The sequence below is a fragment of the Ranitomeya imitator genome, chromosome 5, assembly GCF_032444005.1.
Source record: "Ranitomeya imitator isolate aRanImi1 chromosome 5, aRanImi1.pri, whole genome shotgun sequence".
Taxonomy (NCBI): Eukaryota; Metazoa; Chordata; class Amphibia; order Anura; family Dendrobatidae; genus Ranitomeya; species Ranitomeya imitator.
The window spans coordinates 584,532,764-584,552,605 of NC_091286.1; the positions used below are offsets into that span (position 1 = coordinate 584,532,764).

A 19,842-nucleotide genomic window follows, 5' to 3' on the forward strand; every position below is an offset into this window, starting at 1 on the left:
TCCGCATCTATCCGCATGCGTCATGTATACATATCTTTAACATTATGTACGCAGTGACATGTTTTTGCATGCGTTCACTTACAGATGCGTATGCATGGGTCATTTTGCGGTGTGCGGCGGGGTCCAGCGAACACATCATGTTGCATTTTTTGAGGCTTCAAATTTTTCGCAATCGTCCGCATGCGGACGATTGCTGATGATTGCGTTCAAAAAACGCATTACTGTCTATGTCTATGGGAACGCATTGGTACTCATGGACATGCGTAAGCATCCGTTCGATACGCATGTGTACTTTAGACTGTGCATGTCCAGAAAATGATATCGCCCCCACCATGCACATAAGAAACGCAAATGCATGCCAAAATGCACTTAAATGTATGCAGCATTTTGATTTGCGTCATGTGCATGCAGACGATATGCTGCGGACACATATGCAAATGTGAACTTAGCCTAAGTCCAGTTCCCATATAGATGTAACCAAAAATATGTAGTGTCACCTAACGAACAGTAAAGGCCTATGCACATTCACCGGTAACCAAAATATGTCCTTTGCTCAGAACAAAATAGACTGCATGCAGAATTATTAGGCAAGTTGTATTTTTGATCACATGATACTTTTTATACATGTTGTCCTACTCCAAGCTGTTCAGGCTTGAGAGCCAACTACCAATTAAGTAAATCAGGTGATTTGCATCTCTGTAATGAGGAGGGGTGTTTTATAATGACATCAAATCCCTATATAAGGTGTGCTTAATTATTAGGCAACTTCCTTTCCTTTGGCAAAATGGGTCAGAAAAGAGATTTGACGGGCTCTGAAAAGTCCAAAATTGTGAGATGTCTTGCAGAGGGATGCAGCAGTCTTGAAATTGCCAAACTTTTGAAGCGTGATCACCGAACAATCAAGCTTTTCATGGCCATTAACCAACAGGGTCGCAAGAAGCGTGTTGGGCAAAAAAGGCGCAAAATAACTGCCCATGAATTGAGGAAAATCAAGCGTGAAGCAGCCAAGATGCCATTTGCCACCAGTTGTGCCATATTTCAGAGCTGCAACGTTACTGGAGTATCAAAAAGCACAAGGTGTGCGATACTCAGGAACATAGCCAAGGTAAGAAAGGCTGAAAAACGACCACCTTTGAACAAGAAACATAAGATAAAACGTCAAGACTGGGCCAAGAAATACCGTATCTTAAGACTGACTTTTCAAAGGTTTTATGAACTGATGAAATGAGAGTCTTGATGGGCCAGAGGCTGGATCAGTAAAGGGCAGAGAGCTCCATTCTGACTCAGACGCCAGCAAGGTGGAGGTGGGGTATTGGTATGGGCTGGTATCATCAAAGGTGAACTTGTGGGACCTTTTCGGGTTGAGGATGGCGTGAAGATCAACTCCCAGACCTACTGCCAGTTTCTGGAAGACAACTTCTTCAAGCAGTGGTACAGGAAGAAGTCGGTATCGTTCAAGAAAAACTTGAACATGCCTCCAACTACTCCACAGCGTGGCTGGCCAGTAAAGGTCTCAAAGAAGAAAAAATAATGACATGGCCCCCTTGTTCACCTGATCTGAACCCCATAGAGAACCTATGGTCCCTCATAAAATGTGAGATCTACAGGGAGGAAAAACAGTCCAACTCTTGGAACAGTGGCTGGTAGGCTGTGGTGGCTGCTGCACGCAATGTTGATCATAAACAGATCAAGCAACTGACAGAATCTATGGATGGAAGGCTGTTGAGTGTCATTATAAAGAAAGGTGGCTATATTGGTCACTAATTTTTTGGGGATTTTGTTTTTGCATGTCAGAAATGTTTATTTCTATATTGGTTTATCTGGTGAAAATAAACAAGTGAGATGTTAATATATTTGGTTTTTATTAAGTTGCCTAATAATTCTGCACAGTAATAGTTACCTGCACAAACAGATATACTCATAAGATAGCCAAATCTAAAAAAAAAAAACCACTCCAACTTCCAAAAATATTAAGCTTTGATATTTATGAGTCTTTTGTGTTGATTGAGAACATAGTTGTTGATCAATAACAAAAATAATCCTCTAAAATACAACTTGCCTAATAATTCTGCACGCAGTGTACAGCTCTTAGGATACAATATGTTGGATAACAAAGTGTATAAGACTACATGACAGTGGACTTTTTCTCGTTTTTTAAATGATTTTATGTGCATATTTCCATTTAACTATGTAATTAGTAAAGATTAAATATTTTACATTGGCTTAGTACTCCTTTTTTGTAAGTTAAACATTTATTCTGAGTTGGTCAGTGTAGTTATCCCAGGTGAAGGAGAGAGGGTGAGGTTTGCCAACACTGTAATGCAGTGAAGTGACGTATCGACTGAAGTTGTGAAAATACTGGAAAACGTGTGCAACGCATCCAGTATTATGACGGATGCGTCGAAGGAGTTCTTGCCTACATTTTCAGGTAAAAGATGAGAGAGAGAGATATTTCCCCTGACTTGAACATTCGTTCCGGGCATGCTCAAAATAAAAAAACGGGATATGTCGCTGGATTCTTGTGTTTGACGGTAAGCGACAGATCCTGCCTTCATAGGCTTCCTTTATAGCCAACGATGGACAGCGCAGGACCCGTCGCTGATCGTTATTCCGACATGCAGAAAAAACGTTCCTCTGAATGTTTTATTCGCACGACGGACCGCTATTTTCCGACGGATCCAGTGCACGACGGATGAAACGGATGGCCATCCATCACAATCCATTGCTAATACAAGTCTATGGGAAAAAACAGGATCCTGCAGAAAAATTTGCAGAAAAATTTGCAGGATCCTGTTTTTTCAAAACTCGGCTAATTTAAACGGGAGGAAAAGACGGAAGTGTGAAAGAGGCCTAAATCTTTACATTATATTAAAAGTAGCCATCAAAACAGAAACTGCAACTTTAATCTCTAGTTTAGAAAAAAAAAACATGCAATGTTTCAGGACCTTTGTTCCCAAAGTTAAGATTATATGATACCACATACATAGCAATAAACGGTTTCATAAACTCTTGGTTATATATCCATTTTTAGCAAACAAAACTCCCTGCTTGAAGGAACGTCAGAAACTGCTCAGTGCTAAACCTTCACCAGCAGTTTTTGTGCCGGAATGTGATGAAAAGGGCAACTATCGACCTCAGCAGTCCCATGTCTACTCCTGGTGCGTGGATGAATATGGGGAAGAGGTTTTTGGTTCCAGAAGTTTCCCTGGAAAACCACCAAAACCATGTGAAGCTTCTGGTAAGAATCTACTTTACTATTCCATCCTCTCCCTGTGCATCGATGTTATTACAGACAGTGATTACAGATATAACACTACACGGAGTCACTATTATGATTTATCACTGATACATTGTGACTCTATAATTGTGTAATATCATTGTTGGGCTCCTTGTTATTGTGTGCTGAAGTGATAGAGAAGAAGGTGGATCTAAGCTCGGCCTACATCAGCTCTGATGGGCTGAGAAATATTTGATGAAAGTATGGTATGAAGGTCATCCTACAATATAGTCAGGAATATACAGAAAATAACACCAATTCTTCTATATTTGTCTTATCAGGTGAAACGCCCTGCATAAAAGAACGTAATAAAGTGCTCAGCGCAGCAGAACCTTTACTAGGAGCCTTTGTACCGGACTGTGATGAAAAAGGCTACTTTAGTCCACTGCAGTCCCACGGCAGCACCGGATACAGTTGGTGTGTTACCAAGAATGGTGACGAGATAAAGGGCACAAGGACTGGACCAGGCCAGTCACCTCCTACATGTGAAGTCCCAGGTGAGGAACTACAGAGTATGTCAGGCATTACATTTGTGGGACCCCGGCTGACCAAGGCCACTTTTCTAAGTCCCAACACAACTACTGAATATACAATAGACAAAACGGCGGTCCGACACAAAGTCACAAAAAATACTACTTTTTGCTTTAATATACCATATTTTGCAACTTCTTAACACTATAAATCTGTCATAAAGATTTGATAAATTCTCTTCTTAAAGTTCAATTCAATATGAAAGATCGCAAAAAATTTTTGCCCTGATTTTTATGCCCTCTTTTTGGACCTTTGCCTTCCACGCCCATCCATTTTTTAAATCAGAAAAGCTTTTTATTAAAATGTTTTGTTACACAAACAGAAAAACACAAAACCCCCAATCCCGCCCCATGCTCAGCCATTTGGTGCTACAGTGAAGCATCATACTTGGGAGTGGAAAGTGCAATAAGCCGTCCCAGCTTAACTGTAAAGTGCTGCGGAATATGTTGGCACTGCAAAAATAAAATGTGTAATATTATCATTAAGCTCTAGTATTTTATACTGTGGTTATCTACTTGAATGTTGCGTATGCCACCTTCGTCTATGCCATCTTAACCACTTTACCTGCCTAAGTGGATCAAGAAAGATAAGTACTAGTCATATCTACTATATAATTGTCTAAGGGTCACTTCCGTCTGTCTGTCCTTCTGTCTGTCACGGATATTCATTGGTCGCGGCCTCTGGCTGTCAAGGAAATCCAAGTCGCTGATTGGTCGCGGCAAAACAGCCATGACCAATCAGCGACGGGCACAGACCGGAAGAAAATGGCCGCTCCATACTCCCCGCAGTCAGTGCCCGGCACCCGCATACTCCCCTCCAGTCACCGCTCACACAGGGTTAATGCCGGCGGTAACGGACCGCGTTATGCCGCGGGTAACTCACTCCGTTACTGCCACTATTAACCCTGTGTGACCAAGCTTTTACTATTGATGCTGCCTATGCAGCGTCAATACTAAAAGGCTCTAATGTTAAAAATAATTAAAAAAAATAAAAAATCAGTATATACTCACCTTCCGCTGCCTTCCCCGCTCCTCGCCATGCTCCGGTAACCGCTCCATGCAAGCGGCAGGCTCCGGTGCCAAGGATGGTATGCGACAAGGACCTGCCATGAGGTCACGCAACCTCATCACAGGTCCTGCGCGCCTGCACGAGAAGGACCTGCCATGACGTTAGGGTCATGTGACCGCAACGTCATCACGGGTCCTGCCCTACCAACCCTGGGACTGGAAGCCGCCGAGTGCACCGCACACAGGCGACATGACTACAAGGGCTCCTTCGGAAGGTGTGTATATGTTTATTTTTTATTTTTTAACCTGTGACATACATGGCTGGGCAATATACTACGTAGCTGGGAAATATACTACGTGACTGGCCAATATACTACGTCATTGGGCAACATACTACGTGGCTCTGTGCTGTATACTACTTCGCTGTGCAATATACTACGTCGCTCTGTGCTGTATACTACGTCACTGGGCAATATACTACGTAACTGGCCAATATACTACGTGGCTGGGCAATATACTACGTAACTGGGCAATATACTACGTGGCTGGGCAATATACTACGTGGCTGGGCAATATACTACGTGGCTGGGCAATATACTACGTGACTAGGCAATATACTACATGGCTGGGCCATATACTATGTGGCTGGGCAATATACTACGTCACTGGACAATATACTACGTGGCTGGGCAATGTAGTGCAATATACTGTGCAATATACTACGTGGACATGCATATTCTAGAATACCCGATGCGTTAGAATCGGGCCACCATCTAGTCTATATATACTTACCTTGTACTGTAATGTCTTCACATCCTTTTCCATCCAGATGTGTCCGGATCCCAGAATTCCAAGCCGCGGAAGTTCACCGACCTCCATATTGGGACATCCAAGTGATGGATGTCTCAATATGGAAACTGCTGGTGGTACCAGCCTCTTGAGCGCAGCTGCACACCATCGCACCACCACACATACACTGTATACGCCGTACGCACCACACACAGACAAACACACTATATATGCCATACGCACCACACACACACACACACACTGTATACGCCGTATGCACCACACACACACACACACACACTGTATACACCTCTTGTGCAGTACCACCAGTGGAACACCATCGTGAATATGTTGCCGCCGGGATCAGCCAAATGTTTCACTGACCGCCGCTATCTTTGTACAGGAGGAGCGCAGAGCACATGGGGTAGAGAGGTCAAAAAAGAGACCATAGATGGGAGAAGCCAGCACATGGGGAAAGAGAGAGTGGATAGGTGGGTGAGCACATGGGGGGGGGGGGGAGAATCTTAACGCTGCAAAGCCTGCCCTCATCGTGACATTACCGCCCTCCCGATGCAATAGCATCGGGCCTCCATCTCGTTCTCAATATTTGCTTATCTTTTAGTTTTTGTTTTTATTAATGTAAGATGAACATAGCTCTTAGTTTTTGCCTGACTGTTCCAATTGAAACAATGATTACAGAGAAGCCTCATTCATACGACTGTGTTGCACGTCCGTGTTCTACCAGTGTTTTTCACGGATACAGCACCTACCCATTACAGTCTATGGGGCTGTTCCCATGTTCGTTTTTTACAGCAACAGATATGAAAAGGGCCAATACAAGTCTATTAATATTGTAAAGTATGTGCTAGAAGCTTGATTATTTATTTATCCATACGTGAAAAATACTTAAGACACACTGAAGATACACTAACCAAATACTGATGACACATGTATCGAAACACTGATGGAACACAAAACCAAACACATATGACACACTGAACACTGATGATACACTGACTAAACACTGCTGACACACAAAACCCACTGATGAAACACTAACATAAACACTGATGACACAAAAGACCAAATACTGATGATAGACTTACCAAACACTAAGGACATGTAAGCAGGTTGAAAAGATGCAGTACGCAGGGATTGCAGAGCTGTACGGTATAATAATATTATTTATTTTAACAGTAAAGGTAAGGTAATCTCCTCACAGGGAGTTAATGAGCAGTGAAGAAAATGGTTTATAGAACAACAAGAAATAAATGAAATTATCAGAATGAGTGCGACTGTCTGAGTTTCAAATAACACTTATCGTAGCTCCTGATGGGGTCCTTAGGCCATAGTCCGATGGGGGTAGTAGTGCCGGCAATGGCTGATTTAGGGTCCTCAGATGAGTTCCAAAGTTAACTATCCATCTTCTGGCAGAAGTGGGCGGTCTCTACTTTTATCCGTTGAGCCCCCAGTCCATTTATCTGCGGAGCAAAAGAGTAAAGCTCTCCACAAGGTTCCTCATGGCACGTGTCTCTCTGAGCAGCTACCGTCACCTGAATGGCTGCTCTGCACAGCTCTGCTCGGCGTGCGCTCCTCTATGTGCCAGCCGAAGTGAGGATCGCTGTCTTAGTCTCTGTCCCACATGGGTGCCGCTGTGCGTCTGTCAGCAATGGGGGAGGCACCTCAGGGTTCTGCACCTGGCCCTCGCTCCTCCGCATGAGCGCTGCACTCTGCTTAGCCAGGCGCTGTCTCTCATATTGCGAAGCGCGCCGCACGCATGCCTCTGCTCACTGCTGGTGGGAAACTAACTGTTTCTTCACTCGCTTTCTCCTCACTGCCTGGCTTAGTCACGCCCCCTCTTTCCAGGCCATGGGGCCTGTCCTGTCCCCTACTCTTTTCCCCGGGCAACATGGGATGCAGACCCAGCATGATGCAGGCACACACAGCCCGGTCTTCCTCCTTACAGTCCCCCTCTCCTTTAGCTCGCCATACCACGAGTGAGGACTCTTTGTGCCGATTTTTTTCAGAGATGGGCCAGATGCCAACAGTTCTCGCACCCATTTCTGCCTCTCTTCACTTCGTTTTGTCAAAGAAAATTGTTCTGCTTCTATTGCATGGGAGGAACAGTATTTTGAGGCAAGTCTTGAATTTTCTCGTCAGGAGTACTCAGAACTTCAGGTATCTCATACAGAATTTCGACATCGGGCTCTTCTCCATGGCATTCAATGTCCTCCTCCACTAAGTCATCTGACTGCACTCCCTCATCAGGCCGCAGCTCTCGGTTTTCTCCAGCCTCACAGCCATCCAGAACATAGAGTGACACCCGCATACTTGGTTCCTCCTTCAAGAGTGCTGTCCCCAACACCTGACTGTGCACTAGGTGTGAGTTCTACCTCCGTCTCTTCACTGGGGTCGCCATCATCTTTAACTTCCATGCTTTTGGGTAATGCAGAAATCATTGCTGCAGGCAAATGACACCGTCTCCCTCACTTCTCGGCATCTGGGGCCATGGCTCTGCCTTGTTCTGGCTCCCCTCTGCTCACTGTACCATTTCTTCCAGTTACAGCATTCTCTCCAGTGAGCATGACCTTTGGTGGGGTGAGCGAATCTTCGTTGTCGGCTGTCTCGTGTAGGGCAACTTCTTGACATGTGTTCCATTTTTCCACAAGTCCAGCACTCACTTCTGCACCTGTCTGGTGGGTGCGTCGGTCTAGTTCGCCATCCTCCAGGAGAGGCATACCCCCTCTGTAAGCACTCTTCATGCCGGGATATTGGATTAGACTCTGGGGCTGCTGCTGGAGTTTCTCTTAGGGTATGTGCACACGTCAGGATTTCTTGCAGAAATTTTCCTGACAAAAACCGGACATTTCTGCCAGAAATCCACATGCGTTTTTACCGCGATTTACCGCGATTTTGACGCGTTTTTGGTGCGATTTTTGTGCGTTTTTTCTCAAATGCATAGAATTACGGGAAAAACGCAGAAAATCCGCAAAAATAATGAACATGCTCATTTTTTTACCGCGATGCGTTTTTTTTTTCGTGGAAAAAAACGCATCCATGTGCACAAAACATGCAGAATGCATTCTAAATTATAGAATGCATAATGTATGCATTTTTAATGAGTTTTTATAGCGTTTTTAGCACGAAAAAATGCGAAAAAAATGGAACGTGTGCACATGGCCTTAGGGTATGTGCACACGTCAGGATTTCTTGCAGAAATTTCCTGAAGAAAACCGGAAATTTTCTGCAAAAAATCCGCATTTTTTTTTTGCGTTTTTTTCCCCGTTTTTTTTGCGGTTTTCTCAGCATTTTGCAAGCGTAATTAGCTTGCAGAATGCTAAAGTTTTCCAAGCGATCTGTAGCATCGCTTGGAAAACTGACTGACAGGTTGGTCACACTTGTCAAACATAGTGTTTGACAAGTGTGACCAACTTTTTACTATAGATGCTGCCTATGCAGCATCAATAGTAAAAGATAGAGTGTTTAAAAATAATAAAATACAATTAAAAAAAATGGTTATACTCACCTGCAGACAGCCGATCTCCTCAGCGGCGTCCATTCCTATAGATGGTGACGTTGCAGTCACGTGAGCGGTCACATGAGCGGTCGTGCGACCAATCACAGGACCGCGACGTCATCGCAGGTCCTTCACACAGACCATCTATAGGAACAGAAGCGGCAGCATGCAGCGCAGAGAGGCGGGAAGACATCGAAGGTGAGTATATGACTATTTTTTTATTTTAATTCTTTTTTTTTGACCAATTATATGGTGCCCAGTCCGTGGAGAAGAGTCTCCTTTCCTCCACCCTGGGTACCAACCGCACATAATCTGCTTACTTCCCGCATGGTGTGCACAGCCCCATGCGGAAAGTATGCAGATCAATGCACTCCTAGGTGTGCGGAGTCACCGCAATTCCGCAAATTTAATGAACATGTTGCTTTTTTTTATGCGATGCGATTTTTTCGCGGAAAAAAAAGCAACATTTGCACAAGAAATGCGGAATGCATTGTAAATAGTAGGAGGCATATGGAAGCGTTTTTTTCGCGTTTTTATCACGTTTTTATAGCGAAAAAACGCGAAAAATACTGTACGTGTGCACATGGCCTTACACTTTGTATCTCTCTTCTAATTACTCTTATCTCTTGCTGTAATTTACACCGAGATTTGGGACTGGACTCCAAGGTAGCAGCAAGGGCTTCCTTTAGGCTCCCTATTTCTGCCCTCATTTTTTGCATTTCCTGACATAATTCATGGGTCCACTCCTGCTCAGCCTCAGCAGTTCTGGACCTAGCATGATGCAGGCACCTGCAGCTCAGTCTCCCTCCTTACAGACACATGGATCAAAAACACTGATCACACACTGACCTAACACTGATATGTAACCCATAATACTGTATGGAAGACTAAAAGGTGCACATAATAATCTATGGAGGACTATATGGTCCAATAATACTGTATGGAGGACTATATGGGGCCCATAATAATGTTATGAGGACGGTATAGGACCTATAATACTGTATTGAGGACTATATGTGGCCCATAAAAATGTTATGAGGATTATATGGGACCCATAATTCTTTATGGAGGACTATATGTAGATTGTGAGCCTTCACGGGCAGGGTCCTCTCTCCTCCTGTACCAGTTGTGACTTGTATTGTTTAAGATTACTTTACTTGTTTTTATTATGTATACCCCTTCTTACATGTGAAGCGCCATGGAATAAATGGCGCTATAACAATAAATAATAATAATAATAATAATATGGGGCCCATAATACTATACGGAAGACTATATGGGGCTCCTAATACTGTATGAAGGACTATATCGGGCCCATAATACTGTATGGAGGATTATGTGAAGATCCTAATACTTTATGGAGGAATATGTGGGACACATTATACTGTATGTAGGACTATGTGGGGCCCATTATACGGTTTGCATAACTATATGGGGTCATTATGTTGTTTGCAGGTATATGTGAAGGGGCCTTTATACTTTTTGCCGGTCTATTTGTGGGACTATGTGAAGGCCATTATACTGTTTGCATGTCTATGTGGGGCTGCTATTATACTGTTTACTATATGGAGGCACATTATGCTGTGTGGCAATCACAGTTGGGGCATCATAGTGTATTACGGTCAATATACTTTACCGAGTCTGTTACAGTAGGGTCTTCATGCCATGTGGTAGAATTGAGGGTACTGTGGAATAATTCACTGTGAGGGTATCATACTGTGTTTCAGGGAGACACTATTGTTAGCATCATTGGGGGTGCCCAATTAGAACTGCTATAGTGATTTGTATGTATGTCCCTGTTCACGTGAATCAATTACTGGATGTACTCGCAGCATGCTGGTATTGTTTTCTCATGCTGTATCGGCATGAGAAAAAAAAGCACTGTTCAGCACCGCGCCATAGTATAACAGAGTATATTCTCTAATGCGAGAGAATCAGATCGATTATGCTTATGAGTGAGAGTTTGACACAAGTGTCATCTTACTGTTATCCAATTCTCTCGCATGATAGAATCACAGCACAGGTGTGGAGAAGATGGAGAACCTAATTTCTCCATCTTCTCCATTGTCTCTGTGCACAAACATCGGACTGCAATGGTATTTTAAACGCAACCAGCATGTTGTGATAGTCTTCTCTTGCTGATTGGCATGAGAAAAATTGGGGCGAGTGCTGTCCGATAAAACATCAGATAGCACTTGGCCATGTTATACATTAGTATGAGCAAGAGGCAGTAATGGCAGATATATATCAGTATTTGAAAAAAGGCTGGATGCTTTTCTCTCAACAAATAGCATTGTGGGATATAGATAATCTAGAGAGAGAGGTGAACCTGATGGGCCTATGTCTTTTTTCAATATATGTAACTATATGTTGTTGTTTCAAAGCCTAAAAGGTGTTTCCTTTCTATGCTATTGAAGGTGTAGTCATGTAATCATTTTTTTTGTCCATTTTTTTCATGAAAAATAATTATCAAATATTTATAACATTCTTATACATTATTGCATCATTACTTATGTATTTCAGCTCCTGTGACGCTGCACTATGCCGTCGCTGTGGTTAAAAAATCGAGTAGCTTCCATCTTGATCAATTGAAAGGCAAGAGATCTTGTCATTCTGCGGTGGGAGAGGCAGCAGGTTGGGTCGCTCCTTTGAATGTACTCCTTAAGAAGAAATTACTGTTGTGGGAAGAACCGGAACCAAAAACTATTGAAAAAGGTACAAGCGGGTTTGGGTACAAGGGAGTATGAGGAAAGCACCAACATCAAAGTTTAATACCATTTTATAAGCTAAAACAATCAAATGCAGTATTTAGTTTGGTACGACTATGGCCGAGCTGATGGCTCAAAGTCCAATGCGGCTAGCGGAAGCAATGTTGACTCTGCAGCATCGCAAAAGTGCTCCGGACAGCATCGGGAGCTAGAGATTCGGCTAACTTCATATCAGCGCTTACAAGATGAACGCCAATCAGCTTGCAAGTGCTATATCCTTCCCTATATCCTTTCCTCTGAGGTGGCCAGTAGCCCAGGCAATGTGCAGAAACTATAGAAGTAAAAATCCCTTCATTCTTGACAACAAAAATATTTTGTCATAAGAAGTAAATAGCAAAGTAGCTTGTTTTTACAAGGAATTTGCAAATTCATCCATTTTAGAAAATAAGAAAATACTTTTAAGGATACCTTTCACACATCCAAAATCTGCAATCCATAGAAATGTATTGGCCCAGATTGCACACATGTGCATGGAGAATATACACTTCTCCACAGGGCACCAGACAGTCTACTGGACCCTCTGCATGTCTAATGTATGGTTTCTTGCACATCATATTATCATATTGTGTGAATAGGAAAATGTCATTAGTAAAAATCACTGACACTCAGTTTGGAAATACGATATCTTTACTGAAACAATAAATATAGAGATACACTTCAAATTCCTACAGCTGATGATGGAGCATTCTCTACTGCAGATTTCCAGTCTATTGACTAATGATTAGAAAAGAGCAGATCAGGCGAAATTCTAATTAATTTTTCCCAGTAAATTCAATTTGTATTTTAGATTTTCTCCACTAATTTACAGTAATCTTCTTTATTATATTCTGGGATCTAGAGAGACCCCAGTGCATAGTAAACATAAGATGTAAAAAATACTTACGGTATACTCACCTTACCTTTCCCCTCTCCGGCTCCTCCACTTGTCTCCATTACCTGTTCAGTCCTGACCTCACCGCTGAATCCCCTAACTAACTTACAATAGGGTTGCACCGTGACCTTGCACGCGCAGGTGCAGAACTGTCCTGGGTCTCTCACTGAGCTGGGACTTCCAGCTCTGATTCAGCCCAGGACAAATCTGCGTAATCAGCTTGAGAAGAGCCCTAGCGTGAGGAGACCCTGGGATTTCAGCGCTCGAGGCGGTGGTAAGAAGCTGTAACGAGGAGTGGACAGGTGATGTTGAGGAAAGAGGGTCCAGAAAGGTGAGCAATAAAGGGAGCATAAGTATTTTTCTAATATTCTTATGACCTTATACAATGCAGAAAAACAGAGGCCAGAGATCACCATATTATTGGATTATCGCTGAAGCAATTTACAAAAATGTGTAGAATTCCACTCCACTCAAACATATTTATTCATCTCTATTAATAATTTATTCCTAATGAAACTTTATTTTATTTGCAATGTACTATCAGGTCCTTTTTAGGTTGTCTATTAATACCAAATAATAGATGCTGTTTAAATTTTTTACCGGTATTCAAGTAAAAAATAGATAGTTCTCCACAATCTGTATTGGTGACATAATTTCTAGAAATTGACTACACTCCATTTCCACCATAGTTGCCTCAGAGATCTTCTCAGCGAGCTGTGCCCCAGGAGCCCAAGAGGCAAACCTGTGTGAGCAGTGTGCAGGCCAGGAAGATAAGTGCACGCGTGGTCCTGGAGAGCCGTACTATGGGGATGAAGGCGCCTTTAGGTGAGGTACAATGCAACTTTTAACCTTGTGTTTCTACAAGGAGTTTTTAGTGAGTTTTTGATGCTACTTATTTTTGCTGCATCACAATTTAATGTTTGTCTAACTTTTGAAAATTACCATTTGACTCTTACTGTCCTCTGAGACTTTATTCTCGCACTTTGTCTGACAATACAAATACAACCAGGTTCAAGGGAGCTTGACAGCATAATTCCATTCTAAACAAACAACAGAACTAAGTAAAATATTTTTTCCAAAGAAAAATCAGTCACACCTTTAGATTCCACATCTGTTGTTGAGATTAATAGAGAATAAAAAAATCAAGTCAATCTATTGAGTGGAAATCTGTTTTGTAGTGAAGACTGCAGCAATTCAGCAACCACTGGTGGGTGAAGAGGTCACGTGACACCAATGTCAAGTGACTACTGGGAATTGCAGCACCAACATCATTGCAATGGTGCTGCTCTGTGAGGTCAGCATCGAGTGTTTTTACATTATGAGGGGCTCTGGAACAATTATGGAGCAATTGTCTAGCAGTATTCAGCCCCTTCAATGAACCCATGTACATTAGATTAAAGTAGTCCAAATATTCCGATTTTGATGGCATCGATCCATGATGTAATGCAGTGTTTCTCAACTCCGGTCCTCAAGATCTGCCATCTGGTCATATTTTCAAAATTTCCTTAGCATTGCACAGGTGATTATTGCATTCCAGTACCTGTGCAATACTAAGAAATCTTGAAAACATGACCTGGTGGTGGACCTTGAGGAAGGAAGTTGGGAAGCACTGATCTAATGTGTATGAAGCCTCCCTGACTCCACCCTGATAGATGATGTTGGAGGAGATAAGGATCAGGCATTTTAAATTAAAAATCCAATATTTTTGATCTGTTGGCACCACAGCACGAGTATTCTACCAAGCGTTCATTTACATGGGGGAGTCAGGAGGGATAGCGTTCATCCAACAGTTATTTAAAGTGTATGGACACCTTTTGGCTATGTTACCATGTAGAAAAAATACTGCTTCTTTTGTGATGTGTCTTTTGTTCAGATTTTCATTGCATTTAACTGTCCCGTGGTGGATGTAATTTCTTGAAAAGTCATGACCTCTGAGTGTTTAAAGATGCTGCTGTCTTGTGCATTTTTGGAGTTTTTCTTTATAGGTTTCTATGGGGAGCCTGAAAAACACGTGTAAAAATTACGCTATGTTTTGAAATGCAGAATCAAAAATTTCTATAATAATAATTAGCGATGAGTGAGTGTGCTCGTTACTTGAGTTTTCCGAGCATGCTCCGGTGTTCTCCGAGTATCTTGGGAGTGCTCGTATATTATGTTTGAGTCCCTGCAGCTGCATGGTTTGCAGCTGCTAGACAGCCTTGAATACATGTGGGGATTCTCTAACAAACAGGCAACCCCTGCATGTGTTCAGGTTGTCTAACAGCCCCATATCACGCAGCTGCCGTGACGCAAACATAAACTACGAGCACGCCCAAGATACTTGGAGAACACCCGAGCACACTCGCTCATCACTAATAATAATCTAATATAAAAATAATTTTTATTTTTATAGCGCCAACATATCTCACAGGACTTTGCAATTCAAATGGTACTTGTACAAACAAGATAAGACTTTACAGAGTAACACATGCTGTAGTTCAACACATACCAAGATGAATGAGAACCCTGGGCACTACCTTACAATCTATGTGGAAAAATGGGGGCGCAAAATACAAAAAGTGCTTGTCATGTAGCACATCAGGTATAGTCCAAAAATACATTAAAAATGCAATGATAATAATTTTAATTTCTATAGTGCCAATGTATTTCCCAGAGGGGACTTGTACAAACAATATAAGACTTTACAGAGTAAAACATAGTTCAGCGCATAGTAGGAGGAGTGAGGGCCCTGCTCACAACTTTGCAATCTATGTGGCTATAGGGGTAACACAAAGGCCAAAAATAAAGTGCTTGTCATGTAACATCCAGCCAACAGTATAATAAATAGGGGCATTCAGATAATGCTGCAGGAACTAGTCAGCAGCCAGCATCTATAAAAGTGCAGGTACAAAGAGATACTGAGTGTGGAAGAAAGAACAAGGGATAGCTCGTTAGATTCTCATGGTGAGGTGATAGGCCAGTCTAAAGAAATGTGTTTTTAGGGCGAGCTTGAAATTGTGGATACTGAGAATTAATCGGAATGTCTGGGGTAGCATATTTCATAAACTTGGTTCAGCATGAAAGAAGTTCTGGAAATAGGAGTGGTAGGTTTGTATTATAGAGGATGTTAGTTTTAGGTCATTAGCAAAGCGGAGAGTATGGTTAAGGTGGTAGAAAGAAATGAGGGAGGAGATGTAGGGTGAGGCAGAACTGTGGAGAGCGTTGTGTGTAAGAGTGATAAGTTTATATTCAGTTAAGTAGCAGATGGGCAACCAGTCCAATGACTGGCACAGGGACGAGGCATCCGTGTAACATTTGAAGAGAAATATAATACTGGCTGCTGCATTCATGATAGATTGGAGAGGGGAGAGTTTAATGAGAGGAAGACCGATTAGTAGAAAGTTGCAGTAGTCCAGATTAGAATGGATCTGAGCAACAGTAAACATTTTTTGCAGAATCAAAGGTAAGGAAAGGTTAAATGTTTTAGATGTTTTTGAGATGCAAGTGAGATGAGTGAGAGAGTGGTCGGATATAGGGAGTCAAGGAAAAATCTGAGTCAAATATAACCCCAAGACTGCCAGCAGTTTATTTGGGAGTAATGGTAGAACCACACACGGAAAAGGCAATTTCATATTTCAGTAGGTTAGTAGAGGGGAGAAACAGAAGAAGTTCAGAATGTAAGCACGAGGTGGTAGTCATGGGCGAGTTCACTAGGTGACAGTCAGTAAGCACCCAGGCCCCTTGCACATAAATTGACAGTTCTAGTCCCAGCCCCGAGTCACAGTGGCTTACCAGAAATATACGGCTGCTTTCCATGCTGGAACGGATGCACCACGCGTCACATTCTTTAGGGCCCAACAGTGGTAACTGGTTTAATAAAGGTGAGGTAAAGGAGAAATGTGAAAATCCCTGAACTGTCCATATTCACAGCAAAGGCTGCAGCAGCAAAGGCAATGGCTCCCAGAAGGCTTCGAGGAGCCAAAAAGTCTCTTGTGGTGCACACACAGTCCTTGTGCCTGTTCCTGCTGCCCCGCAGTCCTTTGGCAGCTTTATCCCTTTCATGGGTATACCACATTCCAAACAGGGGAGCACATCCTGCCACAAACAAGCCTGCCTGGGCCCTGAACTGCAGACAGGGACTTCCTGTCTGCTTGGAAGCTGCTAGCCCAGCCTCCTCAGTTAACCTCTTTCTGTGACTAAACTGCACACAAGACAATATAAAATGGTAGAACGGTAAAACAAGTCAAACACAGCACAACATAACCATAACACATTACATTAATACATAGAGTGAACAGTGCAATACAATATACATTTATGAATAACCCACAGATGGGGCACCGCATGGGGGACCTCATACAGGAAAGGAGAGAGGGAGCAACCGAGGGTCCCCGCCACCTCCTTACAAGTATGTGATAGATTCAGTTTTAGATAGAGGGAGGACATGATGTTATAAACAGAGGACAATCACTGTTATTTTGTAGTAATGTGGGAGTGCTGGCTGCTATAATTGGGTGTTATCAGCATAGAGACTGTGCTGAAAAACAAATTTGCTGATTGTTTTTCCAAGAGGAGTGGGCAATGATAACCAAAGAAAAAACGGTGTTGCTTTTATTCTCAAGTAAAGATTGGCCACCACTATCCCAAAGTACAATTCAGTCATTGATAGAGTCATCTCAATATGATTACAAGGAGAGCCAATCCATTTCACAATCATACATGTCTACGTCCCAACAACAGAGGTAGAGGAAGAGGAGGAAGTTGAACTATTCTGTGATAAAGTTCGAGAAGAAATCAATGCCAAAACAAGACTTACTCATTAGCATGGGAGACTTGAATGCTAAATTGGGCAAACATGGAACCTGTTTTGGAAACTTTGGATTTGTTGAACGAAACAAAGCTAAAGGAAGAGTCATTGACTTTTGTATGACAAATTAACTGTCCATCATGAACATCTTCTTCCAAAATTACAAAAGGAGAATCTACACATTGATATTACCGAATGGGCTCTATAACAATCAGATTGACTACAAATGTATCATTCCTATTAAAATAAGGCCAGGAGCTGACTTTGTAAATGATAATTGACATCAGAGAGTTAAGCTGCACAAATGGACTAGACAACAGGTCGTTTCTAACTTTGATTTGATCAACAATAAACAACAGGCAGAAGACACCCCCTTTCAGCCATGCTTAACAGAAGAGACCCTAAAGATCATCAATGACAGACTGCCAAAAACAAAAGGTAAAAAGCAGGATACAGACACCATCAGTAAAAGGCACTGACAGTGCAGAGGAAAGCAGAGCGCCGGAGGACAGACAGCTGAAGGTAAGTATGTAGTGTTTGTTTTTTTAACATTTACGCTGGTAACCATGGTAAACATCGGGTTACTAAGCGCTGCCCTGCGCTTAGTAACACGATGTTTACCATGGTTACCGGGGACCTCGGGATCGTTGGTCGCTGGCGAGCTGTCTGTGTGACAGCTCTCCAGCGACCAAACAGCGATGCTGCAGCGATCGACATCGTTGTCGGTATCGCTGCAGCGTCGCTTAGTGTGACGGTACCTTTAAGAGTAAAGACAGCCATTCAAGTAAACAAAGAACTTTATTACCAAAGATATTTACAGAGATAAAAGTGAACATTGGAAGGGCAACACAAGGAAGGCATACCTAAAGATCAAAGAGATACATCAAAGAGATACAACCAAAGTTTCAACCAAGAGTGGGCATGTTGAAAGATGCCAACAGCAACAACTAACTGAGATAGAACAGATCAAAGAAAGATGGAAAGAGTACACCTCCACAAGAACTACTCAGTGATATGAGAATAAAATGAGCCAGGAAATGATAGAGTCAAACATCCTGAAAGATGTTGCTTTGATAAAGCTTCAGTCAAGCCAAAAAGCACCTGGATGAGACAATATTCAAATAGAACTAATAAAGTCTTCTGATGCAGCACTTGATGTCATCACTTACCTGTGTCGACAGATATGGACAACTGGTAAATGCCCCAAGGACTGCACAAGATTGTTGTTTATTCCTATTCCAAGGAATGGAGATGCTATTGACTGTGGAATCTATCAGACTATTGTGCTCATACATCTTGGCAGCAAAACCCTACTGAATAATCTACAAAGATGGATACAGCCTTACTTTGAGAAAGAGCTGGCAGAAGAACAAGCAGGATTCATAAAAGGCAGAGGAACAAGAGATGTAATTGCTAATATTAGATGGATAATGGAAATGGCCAAAGAAGACAACATGGAGATCTATTTTTGCTTCATCGACTACAGAAAAATACCGTGAAGGATAGGTGCGCGCCAAACCATCTGATTATCTTCAGGAATCTTTAATTTGACAAAGAAGCAACAGTCCGAATAGAACATGGTACGTGTCATGATTCAAAGAAGAGCAAGGTGTCAGACAAGGCTGCATCCTGCACCATTTCTTTTTAATTTATGTGCAGAAGGAAGGCTGAACTTACAGAAAAATAAGGAATCAAAATTGCTGGACAAATCATCAACAATCTTAAATATGCAGACAATACAACACTGATAACAACAAACGTAGATGGAATGAAGGACATACTGTATTACGGAGAAAGTTCGAACATGGGAGTGCTACTGAATACAAAGAAGAAAAAAAAATCAAAGAGTTGTAAATCCAGGTAGCGGTAAGGTGTCTCAAGAGGCAGTGGAAGCCATAGCAATGCTTTGTCAGACATTTGTAAAACGCGTGTTGGGTGTTTAGTGTTTTTTTTTAACTAGTTATTATACTTTGTATCTGATATTGTCTGCTTTGCTTATCCGTAAAAGTGTACACAATGGGGGAGATAATAAAAAACTGTCTAATATTAAAGCTGGCTTTGTTGCAAATATCAACCAATCAACGCTCAGTTTTCACTTCTCTGGTAAAGCGAAAGCTGCCCTCTGATTGGTTGCTATGTGCAGCTCAGCCAGTTTTGCTATTTGGCAGTCTTGTAAAGATTTTTTTTGCCGACACTGTATATATACCGTCCTTGTGTCTGCACTTTGGGACTTTAACAAAATATTTTTTTATATTCTGCATTCAATAAAGTTCATTAATTTTTAATCAATTAATGT

At 42.1% G+C, this 19,842-nt stretch overlaps 1 protein-coding gene across 1 annotated transcript in view; it reads left to right on the plus strand.

The window, feature by feature from the left end:
* The window catches only part of LOC138638538 (saxiphilin-like), a 117,327-nt gene that overhangs the window by 11,509 nt on the left and 85,976 nt on the right, over window positions 1–19,842 (plus strand). The window contains exons 5-8 of the mRNA XM_069727918.1: window positions 3,032–3,238; window positions 3,559–3,774; window positions 11,645–11,836; window positions 13,450–13,585. Of these exons, the coding sequence (XP_069584019.1) occupies window positions 3,032–3,238; window positions 3,559–3,774; window positions 11,645–11,836; window positions 13,450–13,585 (751 nt within the window). The remainder of the gene's footprint in view (window positions 1–3,031; window positions 3,239–3,558; window positions 3,775–11,644; window positions 11,837–13,449; window positions 13,586–19,842) is intronic.